Source organism: Hippopotamus amphibius, chromosome 11 (assembly GCF_030028045.1).
Source record: "Hippopotamus amphibius kiboko isolate mHipAmp2 chromosome 11, mHipAmp2.hap2, whole genome shotgun sequence".
NCBI classification, from domain to species: Eukaryota; Metazoa; Chordata; class Mammalia; order Artiodactyla; family Hippopotamidae; genus Hippopotamus; species Hippopotamus amphibius.
The window spans coordinates 47,083,794-47,110,926 of NC_080196.1; the positions used below are offsets into that span (position 1 = coordinate 47,083,794).

Genomic DNA, 27,133 nt, shown 5'->3' on the forward strand with positions numbered 1-27,133 from the left:
GCAGGGATTGAACCCGTGCCCCCTGCATTGGCAGGCAGATTCTCAACCACTGCACCACCTAAGGAAGCCCTGGTGAGCACTTTTTAAGTGAACTCCCAGGAGTATTCAGAGATATACTTGAATACAAAATAGAACCTATTTTAAAAATTTCACCTTTCAAACAAGCACAAGCTGGTTTGTACACATTTTACACAAATAATTGTCGCACACAATCATAGTATATGCTTAGCATTTTACAGTTTACGAACGCTTTTGCACAGAGCGAAGGACAGGCCTCATTGTCACAGTATTAAAAACGAAGAGAGACTGAGGTAATTGCCTAACCTCCAGCTAGTGGGTGTCAGAGCCAGAACCCAGATCTGTACTCTCTCTCTCTCTGACGCCTGTCTCTCGGCCTGGTGAAAAGCTCTCACCAGGGAGAAATGAACTAACTCTTACAGAGCAGAGGAAATATTCCGCAACCACAGGAGGTGATTGCCTGAATTAAAGTAATAGCAACAGTGCCTTCCAGCTGTATTACAGACCTCAAATTACTCACCTGATGGAAGGTCCCATGAGGAGTTAGAGGGAATAACGAGATTTTTGGTTTTCTGATGAGGAAGCTGGAGGCAAAACATATAAGTAATTTAAGTGATATTAAACACCACACCAGATCTAACCCACTGGTTAGTAATGCCACCTAAAAACTGTCACTTGCCATCTGCTTCTACAAGGATGAGGTCACTGGCCACTGCCGTCACTGACCTTTGACACAGCCTGAAAGGAGTTCAGGGCTGAGATCAGGAAGGAGGCATTCTGCGCTCTGGGATAACTGAACAGGCCTTCAGATAGTTAGATACTTTCAGGTAAAGATTTTATGAGCCCAAATTCTTGCATCTTCTCGTATCTAGAAATGCACTAAAATCATTAATGGAGGCATCTCTTCATCAGGATCTGTTAGTCGCAAACTCCTCATTTATCCCTCTCCTCACCCCTTCCCCTTTGGCAACGATAAGATTGTTTCCGATGTCTGTGAGTCTCTTTCTGTTTTGTAAGTTAATTTGTACTTTTTTTTTTAAGATTCCACATATAAGTGATATCACATGTTATTTGTCTTACTCTAATTTACTTCACTTAGTATGATAATCTCCAGGTCTGTCCATGTTGCTGTAAATGGCATTATTTCATCCTTGTTTACAGCTGATTAGTATTCCATTGTATATATGTACCACATCTTCTTTATCCACTCATCTGTCGATGGACATTTAGGTTGCTTCCATGTCTTGTCTGTTGTAAATTAGTGCTGCTGTGAACATTGAGGTGCATGTATCTTTTCGAATTAGAGTTTTCATCTCTTGCAGATATGTGCCCAGGAGTGGGATTTCAGGATCACATGGTAGTTCTATTTTTGTTTTCCTAAGGAACCTCCATACTGTTCTCCATAGTGGCTGCACCAATTTACATTTCCACCAACAGTGTAGGAGGGTCCCCTTTTTTCCATACCCTCTCCAACATTTGTTATTTGTAGACTTTTTGATGATGGCTATTCAGACCAGTGTGAGGTGATGCTTCATTGTAGTTTTGATTTGCATTTCTCTGATGATTAGTGATTTTGAGCATCTTTTCATGTGCCTGTTGGCCATCTGTATGTTTTCTTTAGAGAAATGTCTGTTTAGGTCTTCTGCCCATTTTTTGATTGGGTTGTTTCTTTGATATTGGTAGCTCAAAATATATATTCAATTCAAAGCTTATTCTGTTCTAGAAGCTATGCCAAGGGCTTTATGAAGATGAGCTGTTAGCTCATCTTCACTCCAACCCTGCATGTGAAGTATAATTGCTTTATTTTTATATACTGTGTGAGGGAGTTGTTATAAAGAGAATGAGTCACCTGCCCAAGGTCACACATCTAAGCATGTGGTAGAGACAAGATTTAAACTCAGGTATTTGACTTAAAGCACTTGTCTTAACTATTAGCCTTTGGTCTCCGAGTCTCCTTCTGTGTGTTTTTTGGTTAGATTGTATGTGATGTTTCAGTGACCTCAAAGAGTTAAACTTTTGACTCTTTAAAGTGGTTGAAGTTAAGAGTTAAAAAGAAGTATTTGGAATCTGTAGGTGACTGATTGCAAAATTAGCTTTACAAGTAATTGAGTGATTTAGTTAGTAAACATTTAAGGGGGGCACTATGTGTTAAATGCCTGTGGCATGCATTCTGGTTATTAACACTGTAAGCGAAGCTTTAGGGATGTGACAGATCATCAACATGTCACAAGCTGTAGGAGGGTCAGCAGGAATGTGTGTCGGGGGAGTCCACGGGGCGGGCAGGTCTGTTCACACGCGTAGCCCCGCTGCGGAGCTGTGCCTTCCCGTTAGCGTCTGTGGTGCCTAGCCCTCCTGGGGTGCCTCGTGATGGCATGAGGGCTGTTGGATCTGGGAATCGAAGGAGGGCCCTTTGTAGTTGGCAGACCTGTCCACTGTGTGTTTCTAAGTATGTAAATTAGAGTTCCAAATTCTTGTGAGGAGGAAACCACACACCAAAAAGGAATTGAAAACGTTTTTGTTAAAATTGCCATATTCTTACTCTGTTCTCTGCCCACATAGTTCAAGAAGATTTTCCTTTTTTTAATATAAGTCTCTCTCTGAAGGGTACTTGGTTTTCAGTCATTCTCACTTTACTTTGCAAGCTGAGCTTGACTTATGAAAGGCAGGTTTTGATGTTCTGACGGTAGGATTAAGACTTTGGTCTGGGGGCTTTTCTTGGTAGCAAAGACTTTCTTCTAAGGAAGACTATGTACTGCTCTTGGCAATTAGAGGTGTGTATATACTCACGGCTTCTGAGTAGTTTTGGATGTAAATACTTTTAAAAGGTATAATAAGATGTGGTCACTGGGCCCCAAGTAGAGCTGGCATGGGAGGTAGACTTGTGAGGGAGACTCTGAAAGAGACGGGTAGGAGGGGTTGAAGGTGTGCCTGCTTTATCACGTTTCTTGAGTTCCATTAGTAACATAGTGGCTCTGAAAATAATTTGCTGCTGACTTGGGCAGAAATGCAGATTGCCATGTCATAGCTGAAATGTCAGGACTAATTTGGAAGGTTGCCAACTTCCACTCACACACCCTCAGGCTGGTGTTTTTCTGGCATTTCCCCTCACTGGCTGGGATAGGATGGAGGAGCCAAGATGGAAAAGAGTGTTTCCACCTGGTTCTCACCCTCCTTTCCCATATGAGTACTTAGAGATGTTCCTTTGAGTTCTGGATGTGGACACCTGGAAAGTATCCTCTAAATAATATCACGATGTTCCTTTGAGTTCTGGATGTGGACACCTGGAAAGTATCCTCCAAATAACATCACCCAATAAATGTACCTTCTGTACAGTATTTCAAGAGTTTGCCAGTCTGAAAACTAGAGCAGACAATTTGTATGATAAATACATGAATACCTGAAAACTTAGTAAAGTCCAAATTTTAGACATACATACACATAAGTGGTAAGTAAACTGGAAGAATAAGGGACAGGAAAGATACTACTTTTAGCTTTTCTTCCTTTAGAGAGAGTAACTTTTCATTACTTTTAACAGAATGGCTGACCGAAAAGTTCTTACAGTGTTTTCTGATGAAAGTACAGAAATCTTATGTCTAATTAAATTTAATTCATGCCTAAAAGTTTGCACAAAGAGATTGATATAGTTAATGCTTATGACTAACAAAACAAACAGAAGTTGTCCATAGAAGATGTTAGCTGAAACTTTTAACATTCTTGTTTTCACCAATGAAAATGATAATTTGTAAGTTTTCTTTCAGTTGAAATGCTGTTTGTTTTCCTGGTTGTAGGTTGCTTGTGGGCAGATAGGTAGTTTTGAAACCATAAGCTACCGGTTGCTGAAAATTCCAGAATCCTTTTTTTTTTCTTTTTTAGTAGAAACTGATAAACTGATTCTAAAATTTATATGAAAATGCAAGGACATAAAATAGCCAAAATAGTATTGAAAAGGAACAAAGCAGGAAGAACTTACATTATCTGAATTTGGGACTTATTCTAAAGATTTTGTAAGGAAGGCAGTGTGGCATTGGCAGAAGGATGGACCAGAGCAATGGAATAAAATATCTTCAGTAAATGGTGTTAGAGAAAGTGTAATCCAATTCACATCGGGGTGAAGGGTCCCAGATATGCCATCCCAAAATATTCTACTTTGGCATGTTGGCTGAAAAAAAATGCACAGTGTGAGAGTTGTGAGTTAAGTTTTATTTGACGCAAAATGAGAACTACAGCCTAGGAGACAGCCTCTCAGATAGCTCTGAGGAACTGCTCCAAAGAGGTAGGGGGAAGGTCAGTATAGATGTGATTTTGGTGACGGGGGTGGGGTTGGGGTGGAGGTGAGCTATGCAGTCAAGCACACATTTTGGCAGAAGGTTGCTGCTCGTCACGAGCAGCAAATGCCTCCATTAATGATTTTAGTGCATTTCTAGGTACGAGAAGATGCAAGAAATTGGGCTCATTAAAATCCTTACCTGAAAGTATCTAACTGTCTGAAGGCCCTATCCCAGAGCACAGAGTGCCTCCTTCCTGATCTCAGCCCTGAACTCCTTTCAGGGTGTGTTGAAGGTCAGCAACAGCAGTGGCCAGTGACCTCCTCCTTGCAGAGGCAGATGGCGCGTGACAGTTTTCAATCTGCAGGCATAAGGATTATTTTGAGCTAAAGGATGAGCAGATTCAGGAAAAGCTCTCTCCGTCCCCCTAACTGCCTAAAAAGACAGTATAAATTTTCTCTTTTATAAAGGAAATTTACACATGTAATGATATCTCTGTACCAGGAAGAAAGCTACTCCAGACAACTCTTCTCACCCAAGATTCTCATCTGCAGACCAAGACAACCTGTATTTACCATGTATTTTCTCCCCTTCCCTTCTCAGAACTTGCCTCCCCAACCCAAAATTCCCAAACTCCTTTTCCTTGATTTAGCCTAAGATGCTGTTTAAGCTTCAGTCATCAGGCTACCTCCTTGAGTCATATCTCTTTGTACGGCTGCCATGCGTGTACTTATGTACAAATGTAATTAAGTGTTTTTTTTTTCCTTAAAAATCTGTCTTTTATCAGTTTGATTCATGGGCCCCACCCATTTAACCTGGGAGGGTAGAAGGAAAAATATTTTTCTTTTCCTACAGGGGATAAAGAAAGAACATACAAAAATTACCTTGAGATGAATCAGGACCTAGACTTAAAAGCTAAAACATTATGGCTTCTAAAAGACAGCACAGAACATCTCTGCACCCTATCTTAGAGAGGGCACTGCCATGAAAAGATGGTTTAATTAGGGTTCGTAAAAAATAAAAACATCTCATCTTGTCAAACAATAACATCAAGAAAATAGACAACCCATAGACTGAGAAAGTATTTGTAACACCTATATCTGATAACAGGTTTATATCCAGAATATATGAAGAATTCTTTCAATGGAATAATTGTCAACCCAGTTTCTAAAATGGGCAAAAGACTTCAACAGACACTTCACAAAATAAGGCATATCACAGCCAAGAAAAGCACGTAGAAAACTGCTCAACAGTGTTTGTCATCAGGGAAATGCAAAATGAGATGCCACTACCTGTCTATTAGAATGGCTAAAATGAACAAAATTGACACTGCCACACTTTGGGGAGAATGTGGAACTCTCATGCATTGCTGATGGGGTAAAAAATAGTACAGCCATTCCGAAGAATTGTTAGCAGCGATTCTGCTCCTATGTATTTATCTGAGAGAAATGACAGTAATGTCCACAAAAGTCATCCACAGGAATGTGCATGGCAGCGTTATTGATAACAGCCCCAAACTGGAAAAGCCCAGGTGTCCATCTGCAGGAGCCTGGATAAACTACCTGGTATATTTATACAGTGCAGCGATTCCCTGACACGTGTGATGATGTGTGTGATGCATGGGTCAATCTCAAAAACATGAAAAGACATGAAAAATCAGGCATGAAATACTTCTTACTGTACAATTCCATTTATGTGAAGTTGTAGAATAGCTAAAGCCATGGTGACAAAAGTCAGACCAATAGTTGCTTCTGAATGTGGAGGGCAGGGAAGAACGCTGAGAAGGGGCTCAGCAGAGCTCTGTGGAGGGTGGAAACGTGCTGTTTCTTGATGGGGGTGTGTGTTACATCAGACTGTAGACTTGAGATCCGTGCATTTCACTAAATGTAAATTATAGCCTCAAATTTTAAAACCTCACCCCAAACAACAAGGACCTACTGTATAGCACAGGGAACTATATTCGATATCTTGTAATAACCTATAGTGGAAGAGAATCTGAGAAAGAATATTTGTGTAATTGAATCCCTTTGCTGTACATCAGAAACTAACACAACATTGAAATCAACTATACTTCAATGAAAAAAAAAATCTCACCCATAAAAACCCACTGTATTTTCCCATCTCTTATTCCCATTCTCTGTCTTTCTTTCCTTAAAGTATTAGTCAGCTTAGACCCACTATACTGAGCCTTTCAGTAAGTATGAGTTCCTTTTTTTCTTCTTTACCGCATCCATTTCAAAGTCCTTTCTGTGCTGTCACCTTGCTTTTTGAATACGAGTTAGGAATTCCAGGCAGGAGGCAATCACAGTAGTTCCTTCATTCTGTAAGCATTTGCTGGCTGCTTGCTCTGTATAGTGAAAATGCAGAGGAAGGCATTAATTAGTTAGGAGACATCTCAGAAGTAGAATAGGCAGGATGTGGGAATTCAGGGAAGACTAGGATAAGGCGGGGTAGAGACGATGATTTACATCTAGCGTGATCTTGGGAATCAAACCAGGAAGTAGGCAAATCGATTATTCTTCTCAGGACAGGACTATCCTCATAAACATTAGCTGTCTCTCTAAAGTGAGAAATTTGTTTCCTTTAAGTTTTGCACCTTTAAAAACCTGTAAAGAACCCAAATGTTGTGTGTGATATAAATGTACATCTGCCTGTGGATGCTAAATTTATTTTAGAAAATAATCACTTTGTACCCTTTGATTCCCACTGGCTTTGTTGACACCACCAGTACAATGCTGGCTTACTTTGTCTCCTTTCTTTTTCCTCCAATCAGTTTGAGAAAGGCTATTCTTACAATATCCGCCATAGCTATGGAAAGGAAGGCAAGAGGACAGACTATACACCTTACAGTTGCCTGAAGATCATCCTAACCAATCCACCAAGCCAAGGGGATTATCATGGTGAGTGCTTCCTCTGGATGTGTCTGTGAGTGCAGAAACCCAGGAGCTCTGTAGGAAACACTGAAACAGTGGAACAGGTTTTGCGTTGCTGAGGGGAACGGGTTTGTAGCTTGTGTCAGTCATCAGGTCAAGCTAGAGCTCCGCTAGCGTCTAGTGGTTTGTCTTATGGAGCTGGGTCAGCACGGGAAAGTGGTTCACCTGTGCTGCACTTTGTGCTGGACCAGGCTTTTTCGTCCTCCATCCCCTTCACCTGCTGTTCTCTTTCTCCTTCTCTGCACGTATCTTAGATGGCTGATCCGAGTTTTTCAAAGCTTTTTAAAATTGAGTGCCTCAAATTTTGGGATAGTAGATTTATTAATTTTCAAAGACTACTGAGGAAAAGTGTGTTTTATTCTCATTACTACCATCTGATTAACAAGCAAAGATTTAAGTGAGGGATTTAACAAGTCATGGTTTCAAACATCTTTCAATTTGCCTAAGTTGTAGGTTAAAAAAAATTAATCTGTTTTCTGTAGATTTCTGAGTTTAACACCTTTTTTCTAAAATATCCATAGTTCTCTGAGCATACCTTGAAAAGCTCCTCATTTGTCTGGTATGTGAGAGAATGATTTAATAGTCCATGTTAGTTAAATTTTCTAGATTACCAAAGCTGACTGCTGTATGTGTCAAACCTTTTTTATATTTTAGCATCTTAAATGAAATTAAAGATCAAAAAATCCCAAATGGAATTTTATTTTATTTTATTTTTCTTTAATTATTATTTTTTTGGGGGGTACACCAAGTTCAATCATATGTTTTTTTACACATATTCCCGTATTCCCTCCCTCCTTCGACTCCCCCCCCCCCGCCCCGAGTCCTCCCCACCCTCCCCGGCAAATGGAATTTTAAGAAAGATGCTACACGTATCCAGAGCATTCGTATTTAGGAGACACAAAGGTGGCCAGTCCTGGGACACGGAGGGAGCGGTTCTCACCATTCATGTCAGGCACTTATGGAACTTTTAGAAACCTGCTCAGGCTGCACCCTCAGATGCATAAAATCAGCTTTATTTGTAAGTTCCCTGAGTGACTTTTATGTCTTCTAAACTTTGAACACAGCTGACCAGATACTTGTGGTAAGAAAGTCTGTAGCTTTTCCTAGCGGCCACACCAGGGAGTAACTTGCTCTGAACTTGGCCAAGTGAAACCCCCAGGGGTTCTTCTGTTGGTTTCTAGGTGCTCACACTCAGCACTTACTTAGTTGATTTTTGTTAGCTTAAAGGCAGGATTTTATAGTTCTTCCTGTTATTGTATCTTATTTATTCCAGTCCATTCTATTTATTTTGTTTTTAACTTAAACTCTATAAGCTAGAAAATAATACACAGATAACTCCAACAGCAGGGGTTTGAACTGCATGTCCATCTTACAGACGGATTTTTTTCCAACAAATACGTACAGTACTTCACCTCCGAGGCTGGTTGAATCTGAGGATGTGGAACCTCAGGTACGGAGGGCCAGCCATGGGACTGGGGCACCCACAGGCTTTGATATTTTGGGCACGTCCTGGAACCAGTCTCCTGCCCATGGCTGTGGGACCATTGTACTCAGCAAACACTCAACAAGCTCGTATTGTTTTTTAGACACATTGATCTACCCTTTATTTAACTGAATAACCTTTATTGTTGGGGAGCAGTTCTAGGGCCACAGCAGTACTGAGCAGGAGGTGTAGAGAGTTGCTAGGTGCCCTCTGTCCCACACTTGCTCAGCTGTCCTCATGACGACATGGCCCGCGGCAGAGGGCTTGTCCCTGTGAGTTGAGGACGAGCCGTCTGCCGCTGTTGGCTGTAGCCGGTTATGGGCGTCATCTCTGTCCCTGATCGATGGTTCTCAGGAGCTCACCGTGTTGTCGCTGATTCTCCACCTGTGGGGTCTGTCCAGCTTGATGGAGGTGGAGTCCAGCAGTGTAGTCAGCACTTCTCCTTGAAGTTCTGTCAGGTTTTCCCTTGTGTGTTTTGGTGCTCTGTTGTTAAGTGCGTACACATTATGGATGGGGATGTCGTCTTGGAGTATTCACCCCTTTTTATCCTGCATAAACTCCTGTGTTCTGAAGTTGGCTCTGTCTGAAAGTAACATAGATCCTCACACTTTCTTTGATTTGTGTTAGCATGGTGTATCTTTATCTTTACTTTCAATCCATATGTGTCTTTAAAGTAGCTTTCTTGTATACAACATATAGTTGGGTCTTGATTTGGATCTACTCTGACAATCTGTTTTTAACTGGTGACCACTGATGTTTAAAGTAATGATTGAAATAGTTGGATTAATGGCTGCCGTATTTATTAGTTTTTTATTTGTTGCCCTTATTCTTTGTTTCTGTTTTTGTCTTCCACACTTTTTCTGCCTTTTGTGGTTTTAACTGAACATTTCATATGATTCTATTTTTTTCTCTTCTTAGCATATCTATTATATTTCTTTTGTTACTTTTTAAATTGGTTTTATTTTTTAGAGTTTTCACTGTATATGTATAACGAATCCAAGTCTCTTTTCAAATCACCACATCACACACTAGTAATGCAAGTACCTTATAGTAACAAATGTTTCTACTTCCCTTATATTATTCTATCATTCATTTCAGTTATACATAAGACTGTATAAACACACACAGATATGTACTTTAACATGCATAATAGAATATACTGTTTCCATTACTTTGAACAAACTGTTATCTGTCAGATTAGTTATGAATACGGAAAATAAAAGTTTTTATATTTCCTTTCCTTATGCTCTGATGTTCAAATTTTCTTTGGGTAGATCTGCATTTCTGGTTTATATCATTTTACTTCTCTTTGAAGAGCTTCTTTTAACGTTTCTTGCCCTGCAGGTCTGGCAACAGATTACCTCAGTTTTTGTTTGTCAGAGAAAGTCTTTTTTTTTCCTCTTTGGAAGGAGAATTTCTCAGGGTACAGAACTCTGGGTTTGGTGGTTTTTTTTTTTTTCTCTCAACAGTTTGTTTCACTCCACTCTCTTCTTGCATAACTTCTGAGGGTAAGTTAGATGTAATTGTTTTCTTTGCTTCTCTGTAGGTAAGGTGCTACCCTTTTGGCTTCTTTCAGGGTTTTCTTTGTTACGGATTCTCTGAAGTATGAGGAGGGTGTGCCTAGCTGTTTTTTCTTGGCATTCATCCTGCTTGGTGTTCTTTGAGGTTCCTGGATCTGCTGTTTGGTGTCTGACATTAATTTGGGGGAATTTCTGTCATTGTTGCTTCTGTTCCTTTCTCTCTCTCTCCTTCTGGTATTCCCATTCTCATATTTACACCTTTCGTAGTTGTTCACAGTTCTTGACTGTTCTGTTCTAAGTTGTTGTTGTTGTTTTTTCAGCCTTTTTTTAGTTTTGTTTTTTCGTTTTGAAGTTTCCATTGACGTATCCTCAAGCACAGAGATTTTGTTCCTCAGCTGTGTCTGCTAGTGAACCTATCAAAGGCATTCTTCATTTCTGTTACAGTGTTTTGATTACTGACATCTCTTTTTGATTCTTCCTTAGAATTTCCATCTGTCTGCTTCCATTACTTATCTGTTCTTGCATGTTGTCTACTTTTTCCAGTAGAGCCCACAACACATTAATCATAGTTAATTTAAATTCCCAGTCTGATCATTCCAACATCCCTGCCATATCTGGCTCTAGTTCTGACACATGTTCAGTCTCTTCACACTGGAAGTTTTTGTTGAAAGGTCGACATGACGTACTGGGTGTGAAGAACTCTAGTACATAGGCCTGTAGTGATGTGGTGGGGAGCAGGAGGGGGTGTCTATAGTGTTGGATTGGGTGATTGGGTGTCAGTGTTTAGTGAGCCTGTGGCTGTGGGCCGTGAACTTCAGCAGTGATTCTCAGCTTCCTCCCTTTGGGGAAACAGGACGGTCAGAGGAGGCTGGAGCTGGGTATTTCCCTTCCCCCAGGCAGGTTACGCTCTGTTAAAATAGTTTCTCTGAGGGCACCCTTGCTAAGAAGAGCAGAGTGCTCCAGAGTATTTACAAATGGTACCTTTGTTTACCCCTGTGCCAGAGCATGAGGGGGTTTCTCTGTTATTCGCTGTGAGCACCTGGTAGAGTCCCTGAAGTTCAGCTACGAAATGTAGCCCTCCGACTAGTCTGACTAGTCTCCCTGGAGTTTCTAACTCTCAGACTTGTCCGCACAGAGACTCCAGAAATTTGTCAGTTATCAGTTAGGTTTTCCTACCCCACTGCTGGTTCCTACAGAGATTTCTGCTCTGTTTTGTTGTGATCCTCTGTGTCTGCCTCTCTCTCCAGTTTTGGGGGCAGTGGTTTGCCCTGTGACCTCATTTCTCTGACGGCTCTGAGAGGAGTTGTTGATTTTTAAGTCTGTTCAGCTTTTTACTTGTTAGGATGGAGTGACAACTTCCAAGCTGTTTCTGTGCCAGACTGGAAACCAGAAGTCTCTATCCTTTTAGATTGGTATGGTCTGCAAAGCTTTGTAGTCCCCTAGGTTGACGGTATTTCATTAACCAGCACTGCCTGGAATGGGGTTGTTCAGCCAGTCATGAGTCAGTGTCAGTAGAACTATATACCAGACTGTTTGTCCATCCCTTCCACAAGTGCGTGCTGGGAAGTTTTGTTCAGCACTTCGCTGGAGCCAGCGTTAGTTGGTATCCACATTCACTTCATCTTCAGTTACCTTGTGAGTTCAGCCCTTTCCAGTTTGGAGGATTGTTCCCTTTGATGTGGAAGATAGAAACAAAATGGGAGTTGCCACGTTCTGTTTTCTTTCTGTCATTCGTCAAAATAACACCAGCTTCCCTACTCCTGAGGTGGTTTGTTTCTTTGTTTTCTTCTTATTGTGATTATAGCTTTGAAAGACTTTTTTGTCATCTTCAGTTTTTGTCAGTCTTAAGTTTTTTCTTGGCTTTGCCCTTTTCGACCCTTTTCATACAGGTATAGCCATTATTTCAAATGTAATTTGGGTAGTTCACTTCATCTGTCTCTTTTTGGTGTCCTTTAATAATTCAGGGCTTAACTAAGCTTCATTTCTTTCTCATTGGGACCCTTTGCAATTTCATCATCAAACTTTTTTTAGAGTAATAATGTTAGCTGACCCATGTTGGGTGCTTCCTATGTGCTGGGAGCGTGTAAGGGCTTTATCCTCCATTCTCACAGGAGCTCTGAGGGTGTAGTCACACACGAAACGGAGAGTGAAGCTTGAGTCAACAACAAGATAGAGGACATGCCCAGGGTCCCCCGACCCATAGCTGGTAAATTGAGATTCAGAAGCAGGAAGGGCAGCTCCAGACTCTTAACCATGTGCTGTACACTATAAACTATATACTACGGTGAATTTTGTGACTTTCATAATTTGTAGGAATGCAGTGTTATCATGGATGCTTTTATTTGCAGTTAAGGCTTTTTGTAAACACATTTGTTTAGCATCTAGGCTCTTTCCCATTATTTTTGCTGCAACCAATTTTCCATTGATTTCATTAAAAATGCACAGCTGTTTCTAATTAAATTATAGGTCCATCATTAGTGTATGACTGAAAAATATTATATGGCTTCCTGTGTTAAATTTTAAATTAAGTATGTTGACTTATCATTGCAGGTTCTTATTAAAATACCTAAAATTTCCTCGATTTTGGCCTAATACAGTTTTACATTTCAATTCTTCTGTGTTCTTATTTATGCAAATTTTTTAGTAGTCCATCTATATTTTTCTCATGAAACAGTGTAGAGGTTACATGTACCTACTGTAAGCTGTTTTTCTGCAGAGCATTTCCCCATTTGTTCACCTCATTCCCATCTGGGAGTCCTCTAAATTTATGTGGATTCTGTTCCTTGGGAAGTAGGCGTAAAATTAACATCTGAAAGTGATGTAAGATTTTTATATTTCTTAGAATTTGCTTGTTTTTCTTTTTGTTTACACCATCTATCTTCCTTTATGCCTTTTTGTAATTTTTTTTTAACTAGGACAAACTGTGAGATTATGTAAAGTTTTTGGGTAAACTGTTCTATAGCTGCTTGGTGCTTATCTCTGCTTGTTAGCAGGCAGCATAGTTAAAGCTGTTCCCTCCTCCTCGTGAATGGGCAGCCTTGGCTGAGAAAGCCGCAGTGTTTTATGTAACTCTCGAGCCTGTCGTGCCCTGATAACTGCACCGCTCAGTCGTCATTTAGATAAAGAGAGGAAAGCGGTGGCACCCATGGGCAATTAACTTTCTTATTAATAAGCTGTTCGACAATTAAGGGGCACTCAGATGGCCTCTCGAGTGTGGTGGTGTATTCAGCGTGGTGAGTAACTTTGCTGCCGTGCTGCTTGTTGTTGTCAGGGTGCCCCTTCCGACACAGCGACCCGGAGCTGCTGAGGCAGAAGCTGCAGGCATACAAGATCCCACCTGCGGGGATCAACCAGGTAGGTCGGACCCTGACCTGCAGCCCCGGTAACGAGGCGGCACACAGGCCCTTCAGTTTCATGGCGTATTCTTGCAGCCAAACTGTGTACTACCTGCTGGGCCTTGTGCCAACATCCCATCTAGGTGAATTCAGCCAAAGCTTTGTTTTTTCTGGTTTAGATTCCTTAGAAATTCTAGTTCTTCCGAGTTGAAAAACCTTTTTGTTTTTCTCTCAATTTGTTTTACTCTCTCAGTGGGGGGCATTTTAAAAAATAAGTTTTTAGAGGAATGCACTGAAGCTTATTAATGAAGATGAAAATCAATGACATCATATTTCATTTTGGAGACTGTCTATGCTGCAGGGAGGTTGAAGCAGAAGATAACACAGTGTATACTGGCTGCGTGTTCTCATTCACTATGTCAGATCCACACTTCCGAGGACAGTTCATCAGATCAACCAGTTTATCAAAATACTTTGTCTCATAAACTACTTAGATAAAAAAAGAAATGCTCAGGGGCTTCCCTGGTGGCGCAGTGGTTAAGAATCTGCCTGCTGATGCAGGGGACATGGGTTTGAGCCCTGGGCTGGGAAGATCCCACATGCTATGAAGCAACTAAGCCCTCACACCACAACTACTGAGCCTGTGCTCTAGAGCCCACAAGGCACAACTACTGAGCCGGAGTGCCACAATGACCGGGTGGGATTAGGGCTGAGGAGAGGTGACTGGATTTGGTGAAAGGTATCAGCATCACGGGGGAAACCAGAGCAAGATTACAGTCACTTAAAGATATGAATGAGACAGGGACTTGGACCTGCAGACAGTGAGCATGTTTCACAGAAGGTGCTAGTGAAAGGGGTGTCAGTGCTATAAGCATAAGCCTCCTGGGTGGTTTGTTGGCGTGTTTGGGGCTAGAGGAGACCTGAGCCTGTTTGTAGGAAGAGGAGAAAAGAACCCATCAGAGAGGGTGGGCTTGATAAAGATAGAAACAAAGATAATCCCTCCCTAACCGAGCAGAATTAGCCTCTCTCATGGTGGCATGGCACATATATGCCTTTGCTCTTTTTCTTTTCCTCCAGTTTTCTTGAGACAAGATTGACATACAGCACTACATAAAGTGTGCGGCACAGTGCTCTGACTTACATACATCCTGAAGTGATGTCCACAGTGAGATTAGCAAACATCCATCATCTCATGTAGTTTCAAAAGTAAATAGAAAAAAATATATTTTTTCCTCGTAATGAAAACTCTCAGGGTTACTCTCTTTATTTGTATATATAACTCACAGCAGTGTTAATTATGTTTATTATGTTCTACATCACATCCTTAGTAGTTATTTATCTTATGACTGGGAGTTTCTGTCTTTTGATTACCTTCATCCAGTTCCCCCTCCCACAACCCCACTTTGAAAACCACAAATCTGACCTTTTTTACTATGAGTTTGTTTGTTGGTTTTTTGGTTTTTTTAAGGTTCTTTTTTTTAAATTAATTAATTAATTAATTTATTTATTTATTGGCTGCATGGAGGCCTGCATTGCTGCACACGTGCTTTCTCTAGTTGCAGGGTGGGGCTACTCTTCATTGCGCTGTGTGGGCTTCTCATTGCAGTGGCTTCTCTTGTTGTGGAGCATGGGCCCTAGGCTCTCGAGCCTCCGTAGTTGAGGCACACAGGCTCAGTAGTTGTGGCTTGTGGGCTCTAGAGGTCAGGATCAGTAGTTGTGGCTCACGGGCTTAGTTGCTACATGACATGTGGGATCTTCCTGGGGCAGGGATCAAACTTGTGTCCTCTGCATTGGCAGGCAGATTCTTAACCACTGTGCCACCAGGGAAGCCCAGTTGGTTGGGTTTTTTGTTTGGTTTGGTTTGGTTTTTTTTTTTTTTCTTTAAGAACTTTTATTGACATACAATAAACTGCATATATCCAAAGTGTACAATTTGATATTTTTTTTCTTATTATAAATGGCAATCCCAATTTCCCAATTCATCCCATCCCAACACCCCCCCACCGCTTTCCCCACTTAGTTTCCATATGTTGTTCTCCACATCTGTGTCTCTGTTTCTGCCTTGCAAACTGGTTGATTTGTACCATTTTTCTATATTCCACATATGTGTTAACATACGATATTTGTTTTTCTCTTTCTGACTCACTTCACTCTGTATGACAGTCTCTAGGTCCATCCATGTCTCTATAAATGTCCCAATTTCGTTCTTTTTTACAGCTGAGTAACATTCCATTGTATATATGTACCACATCTTCTTTATCCATTCATCTGTTGATGGACATTTAGGTTGCTTCCCGGTTGGTTGGTTTTTGAAGTATAATTGATTTACAACACCATGTTTATTCCTGGTACACGACATAGTGGTTCAATATTTCTATATATTTCAAAATAATCATGGTGATAAGTCATTACCATCTGTCACCACACAAGGATATTACATAATTATTGGCTATATTCCCCACGCTGTGCATTTCATCCCTGTGACTCACTTATTTTGTACCTTAAAGTTTGTACCTCTTAATCTCCCTCATCTATGTCTTTCCTCCCCTCAACCTGCTCCCCTCTGGTAACCACCTGTTTGTTCTCTGTATCTATGACTGTTTCTCTTTGGTTATGTTTGTTCATTTGTTTTGTTTTCTTGGATTCCACATATAGATGAAATCATGTAGTATTTGTCTTTCTCTGTCTGACTTACTTCACTGAGTATAATATTCATTTGGTCCATCCATGTCTTCCCAAATGGCAATATTTCATTTTTTTATGGCTGAATAACATTCCATTGTGTATATAATACATATACGTGTATGTGTGTGTGTGTATACCATATCTTCTTTATTCATTCATCTGTTGATGGGCACTTCATGAAGAATCACTTTTTAAAAAATATAAGCTATTACCATGTTTATCGAGAAGAGTAATGCTTTTATTTAACAATAGTGACTATGTATGTACATTCTTACGTTTGACTCCATTGCATTCCTCCATTTATGTTCAGTCCACAAGTAGCTCTCTTACTTCGTTGAAGCATGAAAGTAATTTCCATGTCATCCTCTGGACCTGCATTGTAACCTTTTGTCTGAGATGAACACAGATGCATAGTGCATGTGGGCAAGCTTTAAATGATATTTTACTTTCATTTAATGTCTTTATTGAGTGGCTCTCAATAGAGTGAAGCAGCTCAGGGACTGTGTTCTAAGGGAGGAAAGTTGATGAATGAAAAATCCATGTAAAACATTTTGATGACTACCTAGTTGCAGGTTGGCATAAGTGCAAATTAGATCTTAAAAACTCCAAGTGCAGGGCTTCCTAGGTGGTGCAGTGGTTGAGAATTCGCCTGCCAATGCAGGGGACATGGGTTCGATCCCTGCTCCAGGAAGATCCCACGTGCCGCGGAGCAACTAAGCCTGAGCCACAACTATTGAGCCTGTGCTCTAGAGCCCGTGAGCCACAACTATTGAGCCCATGTGCTGCAACTACTGAAGCCCACGTGCCTGGAGCCCGTGCTCTGCAACGGGAGAGGCCATGGCAGTGAGGAGCCCGCACACTACGACGAAGAGTAGCCCCCGCTCACTGCAACTGAAGAAACCCCGTGCGCAGCAACAAGGACCCAACACAGCCAACAAAATAAAAACAAACAAACAAAAAAAAAGCAAAACTCCCAGTGCATGTTAAAATATTGAAAGAAAGTAAAGAAAAATATCATTTAAGTGCATTTAAGGTAGAACTCAATGGAGCTACTTTTATTTCAGAGGAAAACTATTTGAAAATGTTTCTTCAACATTAAAAAATACTAGATCTTAATAATCAGAATTTTGATAATCAGAAGAGAGGTCATTGTGACTTACCTGGCGTCACCTACTTTTTAAAAAAGCATATTTATAGGATCACATTTCATCATCCTTTTTGAATGAGCTTGGTATCCAGCTTAAGAAGACTGGAGTTGAACAGCAGAATAAAGCCAAAGATGATGGGCAGTCCTGAATTTATTCCTCAGCCCTCCCCCAAAAGAGAAGAACATGGAGGTCAGGTCACAGCAAGACATCAGAATCCTAAATGTTCTTACCCCAACAGGCATAGCTTAAAGGCACACGAAGTAAGAACAGAGAGAGCTGAGTGGAGAACCAGATGAATCCACAGCTGTGTTTGGAGGCTTGAGCACTCCTCTTCCAGTATTACAGAACAAGCAGACAGAAAGCATGCAGGGGTATAGAGGACTTGAGCCACACTGACACCTATAAACATACTGCCCCACAGCAGGTGAATACACACTCACCCACACAGGTCACATTCTGGGTCTTAAAAAATTCATTACAAATTTAAATGAATTGAAGTCAAACAAAGTATGTTCTGTGACTGTAACCAGTACAATAAGGCAAGAAAAAGAAATAAAAGGCAGATTAGAAGGGGAGAAAGCAAGCCTTCCTTTTTTCTCAGACAGTGTGATTATCTTTGAAAAAAATTTCAAAGAACCTACCAAAATGCTGCTATAACTAATTATGTTTCTTCCAAAGAACAACTGGAAATTTAAAAATTTTTAAATTATCATATGCAATAGTACCAAAAAGACATAAATGTTTTTAATATGTATTTATATACAAAATAATGTGCAAGATCTTTATGCTGAGACATTGATGAAAACAGTCAAAGAACGGAGCTAGAAGTACACACTACCTGATATCAAGACTTACTGTAGAGTAAGTCATTTGTAATCAAGACAGTGTGGTTCCAGGGAAATGATAAACATAGAGATCAACTGGACAGGATAAAAAGCCCTGAAACAGACCCACATACATATAAGCAGTGGATTTTTAAGTAAAGATGCCAGAGCAATTTGATAGGAAAAGGATATTTTTCAACAAGTAGTTCTAGAAGAACTGAAAGTCCATATGCCCCCCCCCCCCCACAAAGAACCTAGATGCACACCTCACACCTTCTAAAAATTAAGTTGAAGTAGATCATAGATCTAAATGTAAAATGTAAACCTTCCAGGAGAAAACAAGAAAATCTGAATAACCTTGTATTTGGTATGTTCAGTGAAAGAAAATGTTGATAAATTAGACTTTATCAAAATTAATGCTTTTGTTCTGCAAAAACATTGTTAAGAGAATGATAAAATAGCTGTAGACTGGAGGAAGAATACTTGCAAATCACGTATTTCATAAAGTACTTGTCTCCAGAATTATAAATATATAAAGACGTCTCAAAGCTCAGTAATCAGAAAACAGTTTTTTAAGTGAGTTAAAAGTATGAACAGACATTTCTCCAAACATTTGAATATTAAGTAAACATGTGAAAAAAAAAGTTCATCATTAGGTATTAGGAAAATGTGATTTTAAAACTATACATCAATTAGAATTGGTCTAATTTGAAAACGAAAACCAAAAAAGCCTGACAATACCAAGTGCTGGTGAGGATGCAGAGTGACTGGAAGTCTTATCCTTGCTGGGAGCCTACATGAGTAGAGCCGTTGTGAAAGCAGTTGGCTATTTCTTGTAAAAAATTAAATTTGCGCATACTGTTTGACCTACTTATACCACTACTAGATAATTATACCATTGAAGTAAAAGCCTAAGTCCACACAGAAACGTGTACCTAAGTGTTTATAGTGGCTTTATTCTAATTCCCGCAAACTGGAAACAGCTCAGTGTCCTTCATCATGTGGTGGGATAAACAAATTGTGTTATGCCTCATTTTATTGTGCTTCACTTTTTTGTGCTTCACAGATACTGTGTTTTCTTACAAAATGAAGGTTTGTTGCAACCCTGCATCAAACAAGTCTTTCAGTACCATTTTTCCAACAGCATTTGCTCAGTTCATATCTCTGTGTCAGATTTTAGTAGTTCTTGTGATATTTCAAACTTTTTCATTATTATTATATTTGTATGGTGATCTATGAGCAGTGTTCTTTGATGTTACTTACTATTGTAATTGGGGGTGGGGGGGCCATGAACTGCACCCATATGACAAACTTAATCAGTAAATGTGTGTGTTCTGACTGCTGCACTGACCAGCCGTTCCCTCATCTCTCTTTTTCTCTCTTTGGGCCTCCCTATTCCCTGAAACACAACAATATTGAAATTAGGCCAACTAATAACCCCACAATGGCCTTCATGTGTTCAAGTAAAAGGGAGAGTCACTCACTCACTTAATATCAGAAGATTAAGTATAGTGAGGAAGGCATGTCGAAAACCAAGACAGGCTGAAAGCTAGGCCTCTTGCACCAAACAGTTAGCCAAGCTGTGAACACACAGGAAAAGTTCTTGAAGGAAATTGGAAGTGCTACTGCAGTGAACACATGATTGGTAAGAAAGTAAAACAGGCTTATTGCTGATATGGTGACAGTTTTAGTCTCTGGAGAGAAGATCAAACCAGCAACAACATTCCCTAAAGCCAGAGCCTAATCCAGAGCAAGGCCCTAACTCTGTTCAGTTCTTTGAAGGCTCAGAGAAGTGAGGAAACTGCAGAAGAAAAGTTTAAAGTTAGCAGAAGTTGGTTCATGAGGTTTAAGGAAAGAAGCCGTCTCCATAATGTAAAAGTGCAGGGTGAAGCAGCGAGTACTGATGTAGAAGCCGCAGCAAGTTATCCAGAAGATCTAGCGAAGATAATGAATGAAGGTGGCTGCACTAAACAACAGATTTTAAATGTAGACAAAACAGCCTTATACTGCAAGAAGATGCCATCTAGAACTCATAGCTAGAGAGGAGAAGTCAATGCTTGGCTTCCAAGCTTCAGAGGACATGCTGACTCTCTTGTTATGGGCTGATGATGCAGCTGGTGATTTTAAACTGAAGCCAGTGCTCATTTACCATTCTGAAAATCCTAGGGCCCTTCAGCATTATGCTAAATCCACTCTTCCTGTATTCTGTAAATGGAATAACAAAGCCTAGATGACAGAACATTTGTTTACAACATGAGTTACTGAATATTTTAAGCATACTGTTGAGACCTACTGCTCAGAAAAAAAAGATACCTTTCAAATTATTATTGCTCCAGTGAAGATATATAAAAATTTACATTGTTTTCCAGCCTGCTAAGACGACATCTATTCTGCAGCTTATGGATCAAGAATAATTTCAAGTCTTATCATTTAAGAAATACATTTTGTGAGGCTATAGCTGCATAGGATCTGGGCAAAGTCAATTGAAAACTTTCTGGAAAGGATTCACTATTCTAAACACTATTCTAAATGCCATTAAGAACATTTATACTTCATGAGAAGAGGTCAGAATATTAACATTAACAGGAGTTTGGAAGATGTTGATTCCAGCCCTCATGGATGACTGAGGGATTCAAGACTTCAGAGGAGGAAGTAATTGCAGATGTGGTGGGTGTAGCAAGAGGGCTAGAATTAGAAGTGGAGCCCAGAGGTGTGATTGAATTGCTACAATCTTATGATAAAACTTGAATGGATGAGCAGTTGTTTCTTATGAATCAGCAGAGAAAGTGATTTTTTGAGATGCAATATAATCCTGGTGGAGATGCTGTGAAGATTGTTGAAATGACAACAAAGGATTTAGAATATTCCACAATCTTAGCTGATAGCACAGCAGCAAGGTTGGAGAAGACTGACTCCAGTTTAGAAAGAAGCTCTCCTGTGGGTAAAATGCTATTCCACAGTGTTATATCCTACAGAGAAATCATTTGCAAAAGGAAGAGTCAGTTAGCATGGCAGGTTTCATTGTCTTATTTTTAGAAATTGCCACAGCCACCCCAACCTTCAGTAGCCACCACCTTGATCAGTCATCAGCCATCAACATCGAAGCAAGACCCTCCCCCAGCAAAAAGATGATGACTCGCTGAAAGCTCAGATGGTGGTTAGTGGGGTTTTTTGCAATAAAATATTTTTTAATTAAGGTATGTACATTGTTTTTGTTTTATACATATTGCTGTTACACGCTTAATAGCACTGGGAAACCAAAAACCTTATGGCTCACTTTATTGTGATACTCACTCTATTGCAGTGGTCTAGAGCTGAACCACAATATCTCTGAGGCTGCCTGTAGTTGTGCAGTAGAATATTACTCAGCAATAAAAAAGGAACAAACAACTGGTATACCCAACACCAGGCATCATGCTAGGTGAAAGAAGCCATATGATATGATTCCTTTTACGTGACATTCTGGAAAAGACAAATCTATAGGTACAGAAAACAGAGTGATTGCTGGGAATGGAGGAGGTGTTAGTTACAAAGGGATGGGGGATCATTTGGGTGATGGAAGTGTTCTGATTGTGGAGGTGATATCATGACTGAGCGTCAAATTTTGCAGAACTATACACTGAAGGGGGTATGTTTTACTGCATGAAAATTGTACCTTAATTTTTTAATGGCGAAAACGAGAGAATAGGTAGGTGGTAGCATAAAGAGCCAATTATTCATCTTTCATAGCAGGAATTCAGTAGATTAAGTTAATAAATAAAGAACCCCAAATGCCAGCATGTAGTTTGGAATTAACACAGGCAACAATCTATATGGCCCAAAGTGGAAATGATGAAAAGTAATTGCATTTTGGGAACAGACCAAGGTGGGAAGAAATGTGGTGTGGAAGCTTTTGATATTAGTAATCAGCTGCACTGTATACTCTACAGGCAGTACCCACTTAGAGGCTGAACAGAACAGTCTTATGTTATGTATGAGGTATAAATGAAGTGGTCGTGCGCCTAACGGGTAGGTGTAATAGCAGTGGTAGAGCTGACGTGAGGTCTTTGGGGGTGAGGCTTTTAACCTTTATCCCTCTGTCCTCCCAGCACCTACCGTAGTGTCCGGTCCATGTTAAGAGCTATGCACATTCTGAGATTTTTTTCTTCCTTGCTACCGAAGAACTTAGCTGCCACAGTTTCATGGATGATGGCAGAAGACCTGAAAGTTGTAGCAGTAGCCTCGTATCAGCGTTTTCTTGTGTCAGTTCCCCAAGCCCCAGTTCCCACAGAGCAGCATGGGGAAGGCCAGGTACTGTGGTCTGTGTAGTGGGTTCTGTCAGAGGAGAGACTGTGAGTGTGGGGGTCTGGACTTTTCCTCCTGGCCAGTGAGCATGTCTGCAGTTCCGTTCAGTAGAAGGTTCTGTGTATCTAAGGCTGTTGGTTACAGGAACATCCTTGAAACAGTGATCTGGAGCAAAGGCCATTGTTTTCTGTGCTTTTAAAATGTTCAGAGACCCTGGAAAATTCTCTCTCCAACTCTCCAAGCAGGTGACCAAATGAATAAATAAATATGTCTACACGCTATATTGGCCAGTTTTTTATTGGCACCTTCCCTTTTTCTCCTTAAAATACTGTGTGCATTTTAAGCTCAGTTTCTTTTAAGAATTTCCACTGAGGTAATAATCCTCGCAGTGCTTTACCTGGTTTGTTCAGTTAACCATATCTATCAATAGTTCCTGCCCAACTTAGGTGTCTTTAGTTTTCATTTTGCTTTCAACATTTGTGTAAAAAATTGCAATTCTATGATGAAATATTAATATTTTAATATATATAAATTTTAAGAAGAATCTGCATTCAAAATATTGAGAATAAAATCTCTAAATGATCTTAAATACTTTAATTTCTCTGAAGAGATTTTTTTTGCATTGTGAAAAGATACACATGAAATTTTCACGTTGCAATTGTTTCACTGACACCAGGAACAGTGTGCTCTATCCTTTTTTAGTAATAAAGTTGTCTTTTTATTGTGCTAAATACATATGGCATATCTTTAAAATTTCCATACAGTTTAATAAAGAATAATAATTGCTGCCCACAGACTAACTTAAAGGTGATAGTTCTTTGTAATACGTGTCACAGTAGAGTTAACACCTTTTGTTGTAATCTGTGAATGCTTGTACTCCTCAGTAATTTTTCTCTCTCATTAGGTAGAAATGAGTGGTGTGCTTGGTCTGTAACTGGACACAGGACTTCATTTCTGGTTTTATATTCTGGCCTACTCTGTGATTGTGCCAAGCGCTGTGATGGGGGCTTTACACAGTGGACTGTGCCCCACTGGGCTCTTGCCACCCTGTCATCCCTGTGTTAGAAGAGAAAGCCAAGGCTGGGGAAGGCGAGAGGCGTGCAGACCTCTGAGCAGACACTGGGGAAGGTGGGACCCATGCGCCCCGAGGCCGTGACGCTGCAGGGCTCTGCTTCTCTGCAGGACTTTTCTTTCTTATTTTTCTTTACTTTAAATTCAGTTAAAATTCTTTTTGGGTTTCTTTCAGGGAAAGCCTTTACTGTGAGGTGAATAATGATTTTTATCTACCTAAATTTAGGAATATGTTTAATACATTGTTTAAACACTGGCAAATAATAAGAAGTAAAGATGAGAATAACTCAGCATGTAAATTATAGTTGGTAACAGGGTTTCAGAAGTCCTGGTTCCTTTTTTTACTGAGGTAAAATTGACATGATATGAAATTAACCATTTAAAAGCATACAATTCAGTACATTTTGTACATTCACAGTGTTGTACAGCCACCACCAGACAGCTCATCACCCCAGTGAAACCTGGTCCCCTGCAAGCAGCCCTCCCAGCCGTGGCAGCCAGCCGTCTCCCTAGATCTGTCCCTGCTGGGGATTGCATGTCAGTGGAGTCATACAATAGGGGACCTTTTGTGTCTGGCTTCTTTCACTGAGCAGATTTTCAAGGTTCCTCCTTGTAGCATCTGTCAGTACTTCATTCCTCTGTGGTTGAATAGTATTCCAGTACTTGTCTATACGAGTGTGTGTTTACGTCCGTTCACCCCTCGATGGACAGTAAGTTGTTTCCCCCTTCCGGCTGTATAGTCTGATGGCACCTCTGTGAACATTCACATACAAGTATTTGTCTGAGTGCCTACTTTCAGTTCTTTCGGGTATACACTGAAAAGTAGAATTGCTGAGTCATAACTTACTGAGGAATTGCCAGGCTCTTCTCCACTGAGGCGGTACAGTTTTACGTGCCTACCAGCTGTGTTGTGAGGGTTCTGCATTCTCCACTTCCTTGCCAGCATCTGTAATCCCCCCTTTTGTTTCAGTTATAGCCATCTGTGTTAGTTTTCTAGGACTGCTGTAACAAAGTGCCACAAATTGTGTGGCTTAAAAATTACTATCTACCATTCTGGAGGCTAGGAATCTGAACTCAAGGTTCTGGCAGGTTTTGCTCCTTCTGAGGCTGTGAGGGAGGATCTACTCCAGGCCTCTGCTGGTTCCTGGTGGTTTGCTGGCCTCTTTGGCTTTGTACGTACATCACCCTAATCTCTGCCTTCATTTTCACATGGTGTTTTCCCTGTGTCTTCACATTGTCTTTCCTCTGTGCGTCCTGTTTCCTCTTTGTAAAAGGACACCAGTCATATTGGATTTGCACCAACCCTGATGACCTCATTTTAGTTTGATTACCTCTTTAAATATCCTATCTTCAAATAGGGTCCTGTTCTGAGGCAGGAAGGATTGGAACTTTAACATACCCCTTTTGAGAGAACACAGTTCAGCCCATAACACATTCCTGATAGTTGTGAAGTGGTGCCTTATTGTGATTTTTACTTACATTTCTCCGATGACTAATTATGTCATTATTTTTCATGTGCTTGTTGGCTATTTATATGTCTTCTTCGGAGAAATATCTGTTCAGATCTTTTGCCCATTTTGAATTGGGTTGTCTTTTTGTTATTGTCTTGAGTTCCTTATATATTTTGGATACTAGACCCTTATCAGGTATCTGATTTCTTAATCTGTTTGGGCTGCTGTAACAAGTTACCATAGGCTGGATGGCTTCTAACAGCAGAAATTTACTCTCATGGTTCTGCAGGCTGGCAAGTCCAAGATCAAGATGCTGGCAGATTGAGTGCCTGCTGAGGCCCCACCTCCTGGTTCATGGGTGGTCGTCTTCTCACTGTATCCTCACAAGGCAGGGGTGGGCGAGAGCTCTCTGGGGTCTCTCTTACACAGCACTGATCACCTGCCAAAGGCCCTATCGCTTCATACCATCATATTGGGGGTTAGGATTTCAACATACAAATTTTGGAGGGCACACAAACATTCGGTCCATAACGGTTTGCAAATTTTTTTCTCCCATTCTGTAGGTTGTCTTATCAACACTTATTTGATAGTGTCCTTTGATGGACAAGAGTTTTTAATTTTGATGAAGTCCAGTATGTTTTGTTGTTGTTGTTACTTGCAGTTTTGTTGTCATACTTAAAAGCCCACTGTTAAATTTTCAAGGTTATGAAAACTGACACCTATATTTTATTGTAGGAGTCTTGTAGTTTTAACTCTTACATTTAGTTCATCAATCCATTTTGAGTCAATTTTTGTATATGGTGTGATATAAAAGGGTCCATCTTCATTCTTTTTCATGTGGATGGCCAGTTGTCCTAGCACCATTTACTGAAAAGACCATTTTTCCTATCGTAATGGTCTTATACCCTTGTCAAAAATTCATTGGACATACTTACATGGGTTTACTTCTGGACTCTCGATTCTAGTGCTGGTCAGTATGTCTGTCTTTTTGCCATATAACACTTTTTTGATTGCTTTAGCATTGTAGTAGGTTTTGAAATCAGGAAGTTTGAATTCTCCAACTTCATTCTTCTTTTTCAGTGTTTTTTTGGCTATTTGGAGTCGCTTGCGATTCCATATGAATTTGAGGATTTGGCTTTTCCATTTCTGCAGAAAAGGCCATTGGAACTTTCATAGGGATTACATTGAATCTGTAGATTGCTTTGAGTAGTATAGATATCCTTTCAATATTATCTTTCAGTCTTTGAACAAGGGATTTCTTTCTGTTTGTTTAGGTCTTTAATTCCTTTCAGCAATGTTTTGCAGTTTTCAGCATATGTGTTTTTCACCTCCTGGTCTAAATTTATAGGCATTTTATTCTTTTGAATGCTGTTCAAATGGAACTTTTTCTTCATGTCCTTTTTTCATTGTTCACTGCTAGTGTTAGAAGTACAGCTGATTTTTCTTTGTGTTGTTCTTGTATGCAGCAACTTTGCTGGGTTCATTTATTAGTTCTAATAGTTTTTTTTTAATGAATTCTTTAGGATTTTTTCTGTATATAAGACCGTGTCATTTGTGAATAGGTATAGTCTTGCCTTTTCGTTTCCACTTGGATGCCTTTTATTTCTTTCTTTCTTTTTTCTTTTTTTGCCTTTTATTTCTTGCCTAATTGTTCTGATTAGGAATGTGTAGGTGTACGTCTTGTATCGAGTGGGGGAGATTTTCAGCTATTTTCCTTCAACTGTTCTTTATACCCCTTTCTGTCCCCTCCTTCTGGGTATCCTGTGTACATTTGTTGGTGCACCTCCTGGAGTCCCATGTGTGTCTTTGGCTCTGTGCATGTTTCTTCATTCTTTATTCTTCCTCAGACTGTATGATCTCAAGCAACCTACTTCCAAGTTGGCTGATTCTTTTTTCTGCCCGCTGAAATTAGCTATTTTTTTCATTTTAGCTATAGTTTTTAGCTCCAGAGTTTCTCTCTGGTTCTTTTTTATAGTTTTATTGCTATTTTCTCTTTAAGACATCATTCTTTCCTTTAGCTTTTTGTCTATGGTTTCTTTCAGCTCTTTGAGGATATTTAAGACAACTGATTTAAAGTCTTTGATGAGTCTAATGTTTGTGCTTTCCTGGGGACAGT

General features: G+C 40.1%; 1 protein-coding gene across 4 annotated transcripts in view; it reads left to right on the forward strand.

Moving 5' to 3' along the window:
* The window catches only part of PRIM2 (DNA primase subunit 2), a 318,962-nt gene that overhangs the window by 252,144 nt on the left and 39,685 nt on the right, over positions 1 to 27,133 (forward strand). For all 4 annotated transcript variants that reach the window (XM_057699483.1, XM_057699484.1, XM_057699487.1 and 1 more), the window contains exons 11-12: positions 7,057 to 7,183; positions 13,491 to 13,573. In XM_057699483.1, coding sequence (XP_057555466.1) covers positions 7,057 to 7,183; positions 13,491 to 13,573 — 210 coding nt within the window. The remainder of the gene's footprint in view (positions 1 to 7,056; positions 7,184 to 13,490; positions 13,574 to 27,133) is intronic.